The 16,609-nt window shown below is 49.6% G+C and overlaps 1 protein-coding gene across 1 annotated transcript in view; it reads right to left on the bottom strand.

Annotated features, from left to right (window-relative positions):
* Positions 1 to 6,682, bottom strand: part of LOC124665588 (probable glutathione S-transferase GSTU6) — an 18,463-nt gene extending 11,781 nt beyond the window's left edge. Inside the window, exons 1-2 of the mRNA XM_047202986.1 lie at positions 6,314 to 6,682; positions 5,796 to 6,227 (exon numbers count right to left, since the gene is read on the bottom strand). Coding sequence (XP_047058942.1) covers positions 5,838 to 6,227; positions 6,314 to 6,631 — 708 coding nt within the window. The 5' untranslated portion in view covers positions 6,632 to 6,682 and the 3' untranslated portion in view covers positions 5,796 to 5,837. The remainder of the gene's footprint in view (positions 1 to 5,795; positions 6,228 to 6,313) is intronic.
* Between the last annotated feature and the right edge of the window lie 9,927 nt (positions 6,683 to 16,609).

Raw genomic sequence — 16,609 nt, 5'->3', positions numbered from 1 at the left:
CCACTTCGACGGTGGTGGCTTCAGCTCGGAGAGGCGACCACCAGTCTGTCCTCCATTGGCATCCCTGCGCCGACTAGGCGGCCACAATCGCGGAGAGCCGCGGCCACGCCTCCGTTGGATGATGCCGCGCATCCTCATCCGTGGTGGCAGTGGAGGGTGGCGTTGCGGGGAGATGACTGGGGCGGGCGCGCGGAGGAGAGAAGGAGGACCGAGGGGAGCTGAGCGTGGTCGTCTTCGACGCCGGGCGGCAGGTGAGGCGGTGCTAGGATTCGCGCACGGCGGCACGATTCGGGGCGCGATGTTGCTGCGACAGTGTGGGATTCGGCTGTTGGGACCGTGCCGAAGATGCGACGGCGAGCGGCGGGGGCATGGTTGGCCGGGGAAGCATGTCGCCGGCGTCTTAGCTCTGCTGTGCGTGGGGAGAGAAGTGAATCCAGACAAATCCCGTGAGCGTCAACGCGTGACTTGTGGACTGACTTGATTCGGGAAATGAAAACCTGAGGTTCTTTTTGCATAATAGATGCTTCCGACTGTTTTTTCCGGATCGGAGGGAGTACCATTTTTCTTTCTTAAAGAGAATCCGTAAATGTCACTGGTTTTCAATTTGTAAATGACTTGCTTTATTATCTTGTGATTGATCTGAGACATATTGTGCACAATTTGCAAATTCAGCAACAACAAGGGAGGCACCCTCACATGCTTTGCCATAGGGAAGTCGAAAGAGCAGAAGATGAACAAAGAGGCTCCTGCCCTTGCTTTCTACTTTGTCTACTTTTTCGGACTCAGTGGGAGCCATGGCCATAACTATAGCTTGCAGCAAGTGGTACTCGTCTCTCTCCCCCTTCTCATGCTCTTGATTTGCCTATTTATCAAGTGTACATTTTAGAAAGTGGTAAACGCAGTGGCCCACACCTCTGGTTATTGCTGCTGTAAATACTGATTGCAACCATAAGCATGGACCGACGTGTGTTATAAATTACATAACATTAGAAGCTTGCAATTTTCTATAAATCATGAACTATCTTTGTGTACATTCCTTTGGCATTGGGTTGTTACTAGATGATGCTATCTATGTTGCTGTTGTTGAGAGTTAATCATCATACCCTGTTCCTTTTGTCTAGACGGTTGTGTACTGACCGAATTTGTTGTCACGTCTTTCACCAGGGAGGAGAGATCAGTCCATGATGGGGACCAAGTTGTGCTCCTCGTAGCTCCAGGCGTGGTCTCAGCAACAGTTGTGTCCGGAGTGACGGTGGGTCTCAGCAATGGCAGGTGACCCCGGCGATGCAGAAATGGCGGTAGGGAGCCGCAGAGGAAGAACTAGAGGTCACCTGCTGGGATGCTGCTGTGGGCATCCATGCGAAGCAAAAGCTGCTGTCTTTTCTGACCTGCAACTCCAACGTTCTCCCAGCCACAGCCACGTCCCCTACCTGCTGGCCTCCGCCTTTACGATGACAACTCCTGCCTTGACGCCAGGGGTAGCAAGGTGTGCCTCGTTCGCACCGACCAAGATGGCGACGACGACGTGCAGGTAACTACTTTTTTGAAGATACACCCAAGGCCTTTCCTGTTCTCCATTCCGGGTGTAAATGCCAGCTGTTGAAGATACATGTATGTTCTGGAACAACCAAACAAAAAAGTGTTCTTTTTTTTGGCTTTGCTTCACTACTTTTTCAGCTGAGTGTCTGATTGCCACTCATTAGCTAGGCTCGGTGGCTAGTACTGTATTTTGGACAGTGTTGGTTAGCTGTTGATATTGCTCTTCTTAGTTTACTGTATATTGGATGTAGCTTACTTTGTTATTTTATCTTAATTTTCATGTATTTTGTAGCTAGCTATTTGCGCAGCTAGTTTCATGCTCATTGAATCTGTGGCTCCTTTTATAGCCTTTAGTTGTGGCTTAATGCTATGGGTGGAAATTACCGTAATTTTTTTGTGACTAGAGAAAAGCAAAACTTGTAGTATTTTGTAATAAAGCACCATGAAAATATCTGCTTGGGGTTTATTTTCACTCCTTATGAGTAATACTAGTATGATCGTAGATAGGACCAGCCTTGAGTTTGATAGACCTCCCATGTTCGTTCTTGTAATAGATGAGTAGATGACAGTGACATGCTGAATTTAGAAAATACTAAATATGCCCTTAATTTTCCAGGTTTTAGTTCCGGAATACACTAATGTTAATAGTAAGCTCAGTGCAATCATCCGAAAGAAAACTAGAAGGTTAATTGTTATCTCACCATATCTTGTGACTACCTCTAGATGGATATGCTTGAAATGAGTATTGTTATTGTTGCTACACTGTTGCGTGCTTTTAGATAATGGTGGAAAGTATAATCACAGACAGATATCGCCATAGGAAACCTCCAACCCTTAGGTACTGAAATCTACTAGTCAATACAAAAGATTTTGAAATATGTAGAAGGGAATAGGAAAAAGAAAGCTCTTGATGAAACTAATATAATAGTTGGAGCTCTTGTGCTTAGTGAAAAGAAAGCTAAATATGCTATGACACCGTTTTGTGAAACATTTTTGGTTGATATAAACGCGAAGCTCGACGGGCATTGGACTATGTGGTCTGATCAATAATTCAATTAAAGATTGGCTGCAATTATGCATCTCGTTTTTGTTGAGATGAATTTACATCCTATTTAGCACATAGTCCAATCATTTGGGTTCTGCTTTGCATAGTAAACTAATGCAAGAGGTCATTGGGAGAGGTGTTTTTATTCTCGAAGGGAGACAAACATTATTGGATTGATATTGGTAAGGCTATCTTCTGCTTTTGAGAACTATCGTATGCATTTCTGTCATGGGCTTTTCATTTGGGCGTAAGGTTATAATGTTTATGTTTTTATATTTCGTCAATTTTAACCCCTATCAGTTCTTGCCATGTTTCCTTGATGCTCGAGAGTGATCATTTTCAGTAGACATTCACAAAATTGACCAGGATCATTAGTTTTTTGCCTGATCGGAATCCATGTGATTCTGTAGGTAAGGCAGGAACCAGGTGCATTCTGGGGGTTGTTAACCCTATGTAAAGAGTAGTTTCATTTAATATGTGTATGACTGGAGTGCATAGTCAGATCAGAACGGACTATTTTGTAGTTGTGTAGCAACTTCTATTCGAAACTGGGTAGCATATTCTCTGCAAAATGTGGTGATTGTGTATTTACGTGCTCACATGAGATGATGAGAATACTACCATTAAAATTTGCATGCTATACTGGCTATCATGTGGCAATATTGCATCCCTTTTATTCGACAGACGAAGGATATGTAATGTTGTAACGCTCGATGCTTGTTTTCAAACCTTTTACAAGATGTGCTGTCTTGCTGTAGTTGTAATATAGACGAATCATGTACGTGAGTATAACTTTTGGTGGTTATTTAGTTTCTTTGTTATCAAATGTATAACTCCGGTAATATTTCATATGAGCAACTGAATTGTGCTTGTATATCTTTTGCTATATTTTTACACGTGAAGAATTTATTATCCATTAACCCTGATGATGAAATTCCCATAAAGAGTGCAACTACCCTGTTTGCTGCTAATACATAGTCAGTGCTAATACTTGTATACTTTCAGGCCCTCCGGCCAGCTATGCAGTGCGTCTGCTCCTGGGCTACTGAGGCCGCCCTGCATGCGGTTGTAGGCTTGGGTGCCCCCGGCTCCGACTACCTTCTCGGTGCGTGGCGGCGGTGATGCTCTGCCTCTGCTACATGCTCTCCGGTGAGCTACTGGTTCACCTCTTAAGTTCTCTGTGATTGGCTGTACTTCTACTCTAGCTAATGACCCCTTGTTTCTCTCTTTATCATAGGACCATCTGTATGTTGTTGCATGGTGAATCTGATGTTTCACTATTAATCCTAATATTATTCCTAAACTCTTGAGTCGATCTCCGGGTCGAGTCCAATTTCTACTCCAGCATGTGAATATACAACATTATGGTTGTTAGCACCTAGCACCCTTTTCATTAAATTAACAATGATGAACTGCTACATCATACTACTGATTTCAGGGCTTGTGTATATATGCTGCGATGGTTGTCTGGTTCCAACAATTGGAGGAGGAGCGGCATCTTGAGGAATCGGTGGCCCTTGGTTCCAACCAAGGGAGAAGCAGCAGCTTGAACACTCTTGCTGGTTATTGTGCATGCAGATCCTCTTGTTATCACAGGAAAAGTAGTTAAGCCGTGAAGCTTGGGTGTAGCTTTGAGTCATGTAACCAGCTTGATAATCTCTGTAAACGTAGTGATGAGATGGGAGCTTCGCTCATATTTTTGGTAGGAGCTGATCAGTTCTGATTGTGTTCTGATCGTGATATTCTTTTCTTTCTTGTTGCTGTACTTATTTACATGTTCGACTACGACCATCAGGGTATACTATTGTGTATCTTTTTTTATGTATAAAAGCAGTATTTGAAATTTGAATTTGAACCATCTCATTTTGATCTCCGAGATATTACAAAAATCAGTATGTCCTGTGTCAGATAATTGATACAAATTTCCCTTTGTTTGTAAATGTACATAAGCAAAGATTATAATGTTATTGTAAAGTTCTGCAGTGGCACCATATATATCTGGCAAATTTTGTATACTGATTACCACTTGGTTGATGATAGAAAAATACCAATTTTAGAAGGAAGGAAGAAGACGAAAATTATTGGGCAGACTAACTGGTGTTAAGCAAATCATGTCATACAACTTGGTAGCAGCTACAAAAAACTAAAGGATGACAACTTGCTAGGTCTTTTAGGGTTGTTTGCAGTTGGCATTGAGTTAATTTCAGTACACTAGTAGAGGACGGCATTGAGTTAATTTCAGTACACTAGTAGAGGACGAGGAGCCTCCTCGAAATCTACACCTTATTTTAATTTCCTCCCAAAACTAGTGCAATCATTGGTTTAGACAGAATACTATCCAAGAAGCTAGGTAGTCGTTAAGTTAGGAATTTCTAGGGCTAGCTGCGCCAATAATTTGTTCTGGTTTCCAAGAAAGGAGCGGAAAACAACAAGAGTTCATAATTTGAGAGATTTATGAGTAGCTCGCATGGATCATTGCTACGACTTCCATGTCAACGATCCGTGGCCTCGTGCATCTCGGCCATTCATCTGAGCTCCAAACAAGAAGCAGATAACAACCGAGTAGAAGATTGAGAGTCTACCTAGCCTCTATAAGTAGAAAGCCACGGTTAGAGTCCGCGTGCGGTTAGCGCGTGTGACTATGACTTAGACTTTGACTCTTGCTCGGAGAGGAGAGGAGAGGCCATGGCACTCCGGCCGAATCGCCCGCTCGGCGGAGTCTAGGCGGATGACCTCGCCGGATCAGCAGGTAGATGATGTAGTCCTTCCTTCCCACGGCCGGAGAGAAACGTTCCTAGAGTTTATGATCTAATTGTGCTGTTTCGCCTGTGTATGCGTGGCCATGGATTATTCTTGGAAAGGGAAAAGAAGAGAATGGAAAGAGCTGCAGTCCAAGACGGTGGAATCGAGGTTCCGGACCGGAGCGGAAGGTCCGTGTGTTTCAGATGTGCTTGACAAAAGAGGCTGCAAATCTCCTCATGCTGCAATCGATCGATAAGTTAGCATCTGTGTGCGTCAACAAACAGAAAGGTATGTACCGCGCAGGTAGACTGCTCCATCTGTACTACTCCCCTTTCTGAACCTAGATGTAGATGTACCCATCTAGATGTGGCTTTAATTGCCGTGAGAAGGAGATCGAGTTCTGGATTCGTTTGTTTCGTTGATTTGTGCAATTACTCCCCTTTCTGAACCTAGATGTAGATGTACCCATCTATTTTATTCTGCAGTAAACAGGCTTTTTCAGTTGGTTTGATTAGTTGCTCGGCGTCGTAGCTGCAGCTGCAGCCATCCGGGCCTGCCTCATCTTGGCGAACTCAATCACCTTGTCCACGTCCGGCAACGCCACCTTCGCAGCGTCGAGCTGGCTGAAGCGCGCCATCCACGCGGCAAGGAGCGGGGTCTTGTCGCCGCCAAAGAATTCCTCTCCGGTGATCACCTCCACCGCCTTGAGCCACGAGAGCTGGCTTCCCAGCGCCAGGTCCACGAGCCCGACGCTTGCCCCGCCGAAGAACGCCTTCCCGTCAGAGCATTTCGCCAGGGCCCCCTCCAGGGTCTGCAACGCCACGAACAACGCCTTCTTCCCATCAGATTTCTCCTCCTCCGTCTTCCCCCTGAACAACATCGTGGCCCACGATGCCAAGAGCTGCGCACCCGCACATCATATTCATCAGAAATGATGCTGTAGACGTGTACTAGTGGCAGACGTGAAATACAGAGCGAAAGCCATACCTTGTCGTCGACATAGGCGGTCCAGAAGCGAGCAATGGCTCGTTCGTACGGGTCGGCGGCGAGGATGGACGGGCCGGCGAACGCCTCGTCGACGTACTCCACGTTGACGTTGGACTCGCAGACCGACATGCCGTTGTGGATGAGCACGGGTATCTTCTTGTGCACCGGGTTGGAGCTAAGCAGGAGCTCGCTCTTGCTGGCAAGGTCCTCCTCGTCGTACTGGTAGGTCAGGCCCTTGAGAGCGAGCGCGAATTTCACCCTGATGGCGAATGGGCTTGCCCATGTGCCGAGCAGCTTCAGATCGTCTCCGCCGGCCATGGTGCAAGATCTGGACGTGTGCGTGTATGGTGAATGCTGAGATCGTTTCGGATTGTGTTCAGTTGGGTGGTTGTAGGATTAATCTCACAGCAGGAGGAACCGTATCTGTAGTGCTCGTGTTTGGCACATTGGGGCCTTGTTTACTTCTAGGGTATTTATGGGGATGGGAGGGGATTATTTCGTATCCCGGAAAATCCCCACTAGTCCGTTTACTTCTCCGGTTTTGAACGACATAATCCCGAGATATCCCCTCCCATCCCCTTTCATCCCCACATTTTTTGCCTAAATTAAAAACTCTACATCATACTAGTGTATTTTTTGGGAAGGGTATTTGAGGGGATTGGGTGAACACCAAATCCCCTCCCATCCCCATACCTATTGGGAAAAAATACGAGAGAAGTAAACAAGGCCTGGACGGGAAACATCGTGCGTCATCCGTGATGCTGCTTCGAGGCAAGCGTCAGCCGTGATGTTGAAAAGCCGTAAGTTCGCTTTGACTGACTCACTCCTCTATCATATCCTCTATCATATTATGAACCTGAAGAGTTCCTTCATATCTACTCCGTATGTCGCATAATGGGTGTCCATCGACCTCCTAAGACTAATGTATGCAAAATATTGAACCATTTCTAAGACGAACTAGCAGCAAGGGAAATATTTCTAAGTGCCTGAACTTTATTTTGCATCGCGCTATAGAAACATATATGACACGTTTGGTAGGTTGCAGCTATTTTCTGCAGCGCAGTGGGAAGAAGCCCTTGGTGTCGTGGTCTCTGACCTTGAAGAGGAGCAATACGAGATCCGTCCCCATCACCGCCTGCCCGGCGATGCCGGGGCGAGGAAGGAAGTAGAGGACCGTGGCGCCAGATTCCGGGGCCGCGCCACCGCCCCCATCACCGCCCGCCCGACGAGGCCGCGGCGAGGAAGTGAGGAGAGGACGCGCCACCAGATACCAGGGCCACACCGCCGCTGCCATCACCGCCCGCCCGGCGAGAGGGCTGCGCCACCATCATCCTCCAAGTACTGGGGCCATCCCTCCAGTGCGGAGGCGAGCCTCCATCCGCCGCACCAGGGGACCACGCGAGGATCCCCGCCGCCCCCATCACCGGCCGCGCCAGGCTTTGCCGGCGGCGGCCTCAGGGGACAACGAGGAGGGAGGAGGGGGAGGGGAAGGCGGCGGCGGTAGGGGCTAGGGTTTCTGCCCTGAGTCGCCCTGGAGGGGACGACCCGAGCGGAACGAGTGGCTAACTAGAAGCTACGTATTACTCGCTAGCTAAGCTAGGAAGAGCTGAAGACGCAAACGCCTATAGCTAGTATTCGATGCGGGCATTCATCACCCACGTCCATACTAGCTGCTCATATGCATGGATCCTATACTACACTTTGACTAGCAAGTAACGTAGCTTAATATATGCGGTTATATATGTTACTAACGGTATGTATACTACCCCTTTGCATCGATCAGTTCATTTGTCAGGTTTCCTCTTATTAAGAAAAATACACAACTGGACCAAAAAAAGAAGAAGTTTAACGCATGGTTTTGTGGTTTCAATTACTTCTTCCAAAATAGTTATTTAGAAGGCGACTGCTGAGCGTCCCCCGGGGGATTAGATTTCTAATCCTCCGGGTGGACAACCCTTGGATTAACTCGATTGGATCGTCCAGATCGTGACACGTGTCACAGTATACCTCAGACCCACTTTTGCTACCATAATGTACCAAAGTAGCAAAAAACGGTTCGTTTGTAGCAAAATCAATCCAATTGTTGCAAAACACGGTTCACCCAAAAAACACACAGATCTCGTCGGAGACTCGCCGGAGACCTCGCCGGAGACGATGTAGCAAACATGTTGTAGTATTGTAGCAAAACAATTCTGATATTGTAGCAAAAACCAATCTCATCGGAGCCCTTACAAAAAAACTCGCCGGAGATGTCACCGGGAACTCGCCGGAGACGTCGCCGGAAACCTCACCGGAGACATGGTAGCAAAAAAAATATGCTAAAGTAGCAAAAAAACACAAAAATTGTAGCAGCTTTTTTTTTTGCTATTGTAGCAAAACCGACGACCTCGCCGGAGACCACGCCGGAGAACTTATTGCAGAAATACAGAAGAATTGTAGCAACGATATATAGAACAAAAGTAGCAAATCCGACTTCACCGGAGAAGTTCGCCAGGAACATCGGAGCAACAATATTATACCAATTGTAGCGGCCCGACCGACCGTGTGTAGCAGCGTCGGCGACCTTTTGTAACGGCGCAGCCGGCCGTGTGTAGCAGCGCCGACGAACTTGTGTAGCGGCGCGGTCGGCCGTGTGTAGCAGCGTCGGCGAACTTTTGTAGCGCGACAGCGGGTCAGCGGCAGAGCGGTCGAGCTCGCCCATGGCTGCACAGCGAGCGGCAGCGGCCGCGTCTCCATAGATGCGCGGGCAAAATCGGCGGCGTGCGCGGGTACCGGCAGCTGCTGCGCGAGCAAAAGCGGCGGCGCCGGCGCGGGTACCTGGATGGCGACCTGGACGACGGCCCCGGTGCCCATCCTCCTTCCCCTTCCATGCGGCTTCCCCACTGGTCAGCATCCCCAGCGCGCCATGATCTTCTCCACAGCACGAGCCCCGGCGGTGGGAGCTCCAGGGCACGGCGGCGGTGCGAATCGAGTGGCGCGCGGCGGCAGCGCGAGCTGCAGGGGGCGCGCGGCGACGAGGTCTCTTGATTCGCGGCGACGCGATCTGCAGGGCCGGCGGCGCGAGCTGCAGAGGGCACAGCGGCCGGGCTTGGAGGTAGGCGGGATGCGGCGGCCGGCGCAGCAGCAAGCTGGGTTTCGGGTGCGGCGGTGGGGAAGCAGGCGGGCGAGCTGCGGTGCGGTGCGGTGGTTGCTCCGTCCGTAAGAAAGCGATAAGAATTGGAGGAAGATGGTGGGTCCCACAGGACACGCGTCTGTGGCACAGGGCGGAGGATTGGAGCGCTGTTCCCCCGGGGGAACGTCAGCGTTTTCCTATTTAGAAACGACCCAAATAAGAGGAAAATAGAATTTTGGTATAGAGTAAAATGTAGACGTGAAACATCGAGTTGGTGTCCCACTCATTGGCGGAGCCAACACCGGGTCGAGCCTGGGCAGCCGACCCGGCTCAGATTTTGGGGAAAAAAAATCCCCATCGCCTCACTCGCTCCCGCACGAAGGAAACAGAGCCCGACGCCCTAATCCCCAATTCCGTCGCTGCCCTCCCTCGCTCCCGTGCGCGCCGCCACTGGCCGCTACGCCTGGCTCGCTCGCGCCGGCCTCGCTCCCGCGTCCCGCCGGCGTCACTCGCTCCCGTTCCCGCCGGCACGCCTCACTCGTTCCCGCCGGCTTCGCTCGCTTGCGCCACGCGCCGGCACGCCCCGTTCCAGACCGCCTCCCACGGCCGCCCGTCCGGCCGTCCCTGACCGCCGCCGCGCTCGTTCCCGCCGTCCTCTGCTCGCCCCCGCCCCTCTCCAGGCTCCACGGCGCTACAGCACTGGGCGCCGCTGCGCTCTTCCTCATCTCTGATCCGGAGGCCGCCTTCGATGGACTCCAGCGATGAGGCTGACCTGGCTGCCTGGATCGAAGAAGGGGAGGCCGCTGAGGCAGCAGAAGAAGCACGCAAGAGGGCACGCACAGAGGTTGAATTTGCCCCATTTGTCTTGAGTTTTGATACATATTTGTCTAGTTTATTTCCTCATAGTTTGTTTTATTTTCATTGTTGTAGGCAAATGTTCCGAAAATCTTTGATCTAGCAAATGTGGTTCCCAATCCCGGAATTCGGAGACCAATTGAGTCATATGGTACCCCTGAAATTAGAGATAAAATGCGATGGGCATATTTGTCGAGAGGTCGTAATCGTTTAGTATATAGTTCTTGTTTTTTAGTCAGTTTGTACTTCTTCTCGGTGAAATATGATAAATGCATCAGTTTGGACCATTTTTTGTTGATTACATGTGATTTTTTGCCCCAAAAAAATTTAGTGCTTATTTGTTCGACCCGGCTCAGTTCAAATCCTGGCTCCGCCAATGGTCCCACTAGACTAGCTAGTTGAGTTAGTTTCCTACTAACTAGTTGGAGCCATACTTTGGTTAACTTGCATGTCCGCATATTGGTTAAGTTTGACTTATCTCCAAACGTGAGCCGTTGCTAGGCCATTGCTAGTGCTAGAAGAGTTAGCATAGCATGGTTGGCTACGCGACCCTGTATATAACAGGCACCAGGGAGCCAAGTCGATGTACAAGATATTGCAACGTGAGAAGAAACAAAGATAGGAAAAAAAACAAACGCCCCAACATGCATGACCATATATAAGCCCAATATATAATTTGCTCAATCAAGGCCGGTGATGTTGCGAAGAGGTAACTAGTACGATATGTGCATTGGTGCGGCCGTCTAGCTAGCCCAAGAGGTGTCCCGGCCGTAAATCCCACTCACGCGACCAACATGCTCAGGGAGCTCCAGCGGCCTTGGGTGTCGCGTCTGACGATGTACGGATTTGGTTTTACGATGACGATCTTTTGAGAGATGCAAAGTATGTAGAGGAAATGACACTGATGTCGTCGACGACGTTGTGTGCCGTCTCGTCAGGCTCCGAAGTATATGCAGTTGAACAATAATGTATGTGTGCATCGATCACATCTAGTGGCTCGTATTAGTAACGAGATTGAGGATCTTGCTACTTCCAAGTATTTAAACATGAGGCCTTAGCTTCGCGCTAACTTAATAAGGAATCGGCAGATACAGAATGTTGAAAGGTCATCTTACATGCAACACACACATAAAGAAATAAGATTACAAGAAACACATCTTAATGGTCGAGGCCCTCGTCCATCCGAACGCTTAGAGCATTGGAGAAGACAGATCTAGAAGGTGCGTCATTGGAGAGTGATCTAGCCTTCGTCAACATCTGGCTCGACATAGATGTAGAGTCATCCACCTTCACCTCCGATGAAGGCCCCTACCTTCTCACCTTGGATTGAAGGGTGCCGCACCATCGCGAGGCAGAGTAGCTCCTTACTCTCCTCAAAGAGCATGAAAGACACATGTGACAGATTACCTTGGGCAGGAACCAAACACGAACACACCATGTCACCATCAAGAGAAACCCGCAGACATCATCGCCAACCGTCGGACTGACCACTCATCAAGACACAAGCATTAGACAGAGATCGTTGAAAGAAGACATGGGAGGACGACAACAATCCAACCACCATGAAAGGCAAGCCCAGCTCTCTGCCTCACGCCAGCCAACACAACCATGCCTCCTAAGAGGGAATTCCTATCACATCTCGCATAGGATCGAGGGTGACGCACCACCCGCTAGACACATACCACACTAGGGCAAGACAAGCCAAGGACACCGACCAAAAACACGACACGACATTGCCTAAATAGAAATGCCGCCACCAGCATCCCCTCATTCACCGCACTGCTCCACCACCACCACCACCCCTGTCCCAAAGCGACACCTCCAAGGAGGAAACAACAGCACACCGTCGTCTTCCAATCCGAGGGATTTGGGTTTTCACCCGTGAGGAGGACAACCCGCATCACCGGCGAGCGCCCTGCCACCGGCCGGCGACGCCACACTTACCATCTGAGGCCACTGCATCCAGTACCATAGGTCTTCCCAATGAGCGGGAGCAATGAGATCCTCGCCGCCACAGTCCTTGGTAGCCGTGAATACCGGCGGGCTCCTCGGGCAATGACAAGGGAGAAGGGGACAAGGAGAGACGCCTGGGTCGCCCAAGAGCGAGGTGATTTTTCAGCTACATGCAAGTATAGCAATTTTTAGTAGGTGAAGCCGTCACGTATCACCTACGCATCCACTGTCCACGACTTGCTCTCGCATAGCCCGTGGTGGTTTAGGCGCCTCACAATTTTGAGTTTGAGGCAAATAGAGAAAGAAGTCTATATAACCCCCCTAAGTATTGGGTTTGGGACACTAACCCCCCTCAAGTTTGTATTGGGACATTTAACCCCCCTAAGTATCAAATACCAGGTAAATTACCCCCTCTGGCCGCTATGGCTGTTTTGATAGTTGTTTTGGTCTATGTGGACAAGTGGTTTTAGCCACGTGTGCAGCTATTCCAGCGTGACAAACCCAGATCAAGCTATCTCGTCACTGTGCTCAACGTCACCGGCGGCATGTATGCGAGGCCAGCAGATTGAGTTGCTCGAGCTGCTGAAGCAGGCCATATGCATCGTCATCGACCCGCTCGGCCCCAAGGACCGCCTGTCCATGGTGTCCTTCTCCGGGCACGCCACCCGACTCACCCCTCTTGGCTCTTGCGTGACGGATTCTGGCAAGGCCACGGCGAAGCTAACCGTGGGGTACACTTTCGCTGGATTGGGTGGCAACAACATCGTTGAGGGCCTCGGTGTGAGCCCCAGGTGCTTGACGGCCGCTGGCACAAAATTCGTGGTCGCGAGCGTGATCCTCATCTCCGATGGGCAGATCGTTCAAGCCAAAGGGCGTCGGTCAAAACCTTGTTCCGCCTATGTTCAAGCAGGCCGCTTCCTGGTGCTCGTCTACGTGCCGACAACCTGCCCTGGGAAGTCAGTCACCCGCCTTGTCAAGGTGACATGCGCCTACGGCGACGCCGTGATAGGGCAGGCGGCCCACGCCGCCGCACCAGCCGCCGTTATCCAGAGGCGATATGAGCTAACCAATGGCATGGCGCTCCGCCGTCTGTAGAGGTCGAGCAAGAGCGCGTCCGTGTCGCAGCCAATGAGGACATCGCAGCCGCGCGAGTAGCTGCTGACGGCGGAATCCATGTCGACGCCTAGCGGATACTCGACTCCTGGCTCAAAGCCGTAGAACGGTATGGCGTGATGGCGACCTATGTGTGAGGCGCTCAATGTTGGGGCTGCAACATGTAGCCCCTCTTCTTGCTCACTCTCTCGGTGTACGGACGGAGGTAGAAGAAAGAAGAAGACAGTACAATTTTCTCGGTGACGATCCGCTCGCCCAGGCCGCGCGTACGACGTGGCTGGCGTCCAACAGATTGACGTGGTTATCCTGCTACTCTTGCCTACGACCTAGCTCTACATGGCAGACGCCAACGCAAGGACACACTCCCGCGCACGCACACATGCTAGGCACACCCGCCACGGACACGAACACGAACGCGGCCACAGATGACAGACCGCAGTCGACCGGCCTAGACGCGCATACGCTGGTCGAACAGGAACACTCAAGGTGACCGGTGGGAGTACCAGAAGTCAGAACACATGCGCAGCAGCGCGCCTCGGCGTCCTCGTCCACGGGCAAGGCTCCTTGGCGTACCTCACTCCCAAGATGGAGGAGATGGTGGACGGCGCGTAAGCAGAGCAGGAAGCGCCAGCGGCCACACGGCTAGCTTTCAGAGATCAAGCAACGCTGGAATAGCTGCGCACGTGGCTAAAACCACTTGTCCGTGGGCCAAAACAGCTACCAAAACCACCATTAACGGTAGGAGGGGGTAATTTGCATGGTATTTGATACTTAGGGGGGTTAAGTGCCCCAATTCAAACTTAAGGAGGTTTAGTGTCCCGGACCCAATACTTACGGGGTTATCTAGACTTCTTTCGCAAATAGATGACAACTCGGGAGACAAACTTTGGAAGACCAAAATTCGCATTAATTCACGCACTTGCACTTTCCCAACGCACGCATTTGCACTTCCCACCTCTCTCCTCGCTCCATCCCCAAAACACACCACCCAACGCCGACGCCGAGTACCAGCCCGCCCACCCCGTGTTGTTCCCCTCTCGCGATCCAGCCCGCCGCCGGCAGGGACGCCGCCCTGTACCCCTTCTCTGCATCCTCTCCTCCTGGCGACCGGGGAGCACCCCGCACATGGGGGACGCACGCGCGAGAAGATCCACCGTCGGCGGGCCGCCATGGTCACGGCGAGCGATCCCAGCGCATTGGGCGAGCGACCAAGGTCAGGGGATCTCCTCCACGCATGGTCCTGGTGCGGGCGGTCAAGACCCAGGTGGCGCGTTCAGGGACCTACGCCGGCCCCTACACCAGCCCCTCCTTCTAACTGATTCCACGGCCGGTGGGAGGATATCGCCGGGGCGGGGGATTGGCGGCGGGTGAAGAGATTGTGGTCGCCTCCCTGGAGCTTCTGCGACCACCGCCCCAAGTTGCTGCCAGCAGCGACGTCCCCAACCTCCTGCCGCCGCGACGTCCCCAAGCTCCTGCCGGCGGCGACGTCCCCAAGCTCCTGCCACCGGCCACCTCGTCAGCCACCTGCTGCCCGGTGAGCTCCGTCGTCCCTCCTGTATCTATTTTCCCTCAAAAGTGTCTCCTTTTTGCATAGGCAGCACATTGATCATGCACGCATGGAGTAGATGAAAATCCATTTGCTGAATCGAAAACTCGTGTTGTGGTAGGCTGCTCCACACTTGCATATTTTCCAGATATGGACGTGCTCCATTTTCTTACTCTGTTTACTTGTACATAACCAAAAAAATTAGCTGCACATTTGTGTTGTTCTACCCTTTGTTGTCTCACTAGTGTACAAGGCGGTGGACTTTGATTGGTTTTGCTATGCTTGTCAGCAGCAGGCCTCCAGTACATCCCGCATTCTATTTGGATGCACATCTCTCTTTAGCCTTCTTCTTCATGGATAAAGTCCAGTAAGTATGCGTCCCTAATAGGTAGCTACATGGGAAATTGTTACTGCTACTGCCAATTATTCTTTTTCTGAAACTTGGAGTTGTTAATTTCAAGTTGAGGGTTGTGTGTGATTTAATTATAATTTCAAGTTGGGAGAAATAGGGAGTTTGATTTGAGTTCTCAGAGAACTTTATTTTGATTTCAGTTTCATGCTTGTGCATGTAAGCCTAGTAGCACACCCATGCTGCATTTTCTTATCACGGTCATAGGTGTTCAATTATTTATTTTATTATCATGCAAATAGGATTCAGCTTTAGATAAATTTTCTTTATTTTGTCCATGACTGTTCAGCACTATGACAAGTGAATATTTGTTTGTAAATGAATCTGAACATTCGCCAAAGAAGATGATTTGGTATCAATCCGTGGCTCCTGATTCATCATTAGGGCACATTACTAGGTTCTACAGCCAGGCATGATCGTTTTTATTTCTTGCATGGACTCTTGTAGAAAGAAGCGTTTTTTCGTTTCTTGCATGAATTCTTTTAGTAAGAACCGTTGTCATTTCTTGAATAGGCTCTTATACTAAGAAACATTACAGAATAATTGTTGATGGTATATTACTTGCATCAAAGATGCTATATTGTTGATGCATGGCATAATATTTTCATTAAAGGCAGCACATTTTACTCAACACAAGTATATTTTGAAGTAGCTAATATGGTTGGTCATTGTAATCAGATCCCTAATCCTACTGCCCAAAGCTAACAATGATAATTGTAGTCATACTAATACATGCTTTAACTCTTTTGTATGTATTTGCTGCTGACAAATGATAACTATGTTACATATATAATGGATCTGGTTCCATCTATAAATTGGTGGAATGTTTTGTTTTACTGTAGCAGTTCTAATGTACCATGCATGTTTTATTACCTTAATTAACTATTCATTGTTTTCTTAACTACTTGCTAATGTATGTTGTATCAGAACACTCTTATACAAGTCGCTGGGGTTTCAGATCCTCATAATTTTGCGTTACGTTTCTTGCTATTCTAGTTCAAAAAAACTCCATGGACTGATACGTATAATGCTATTACGATAAGCCTTATATCTTATAACAGAAAATACAAGTGTTCTTTGATCTTAAAGATGTATGATCTCTTTTTGGAGCTCATGTATCTTTTTCTTTATTCTATGGATCGGACCAAGTCATCTCACTATTCACTTGTATATTATCAGGCCTACCTACTTCCTCGCCGACCGTCCAGGTGCTGCGGCTTGCATCCATGTATTTCCTGCTCGTTGGATGTTTATTTCAGCGTGACCCGGCCATTTTGGCTCCGACAATGCTGCTATTGTACTGCCAAC

The sequence above is a fragment of the Lolium rigidum genome, chromosome 6, assembly GCF_022539505.1.
Source record: "Lolium rigidum isolate FL_2022 chromosome 6, APGP_CSIRO_Lrig_0.1, whole genome shotgun sequence".
Lineage (NCBI taxonomy): Eukaryota > Viridiplantae > Streptophyta > Magnoliopsida > Poales > Poaceae > Lolium > Lolium rigidum.
Note: the sequence above shows the minus strand (reverse complement) of the source record. Positions and strands in the feature narration are given on the sequence as shown.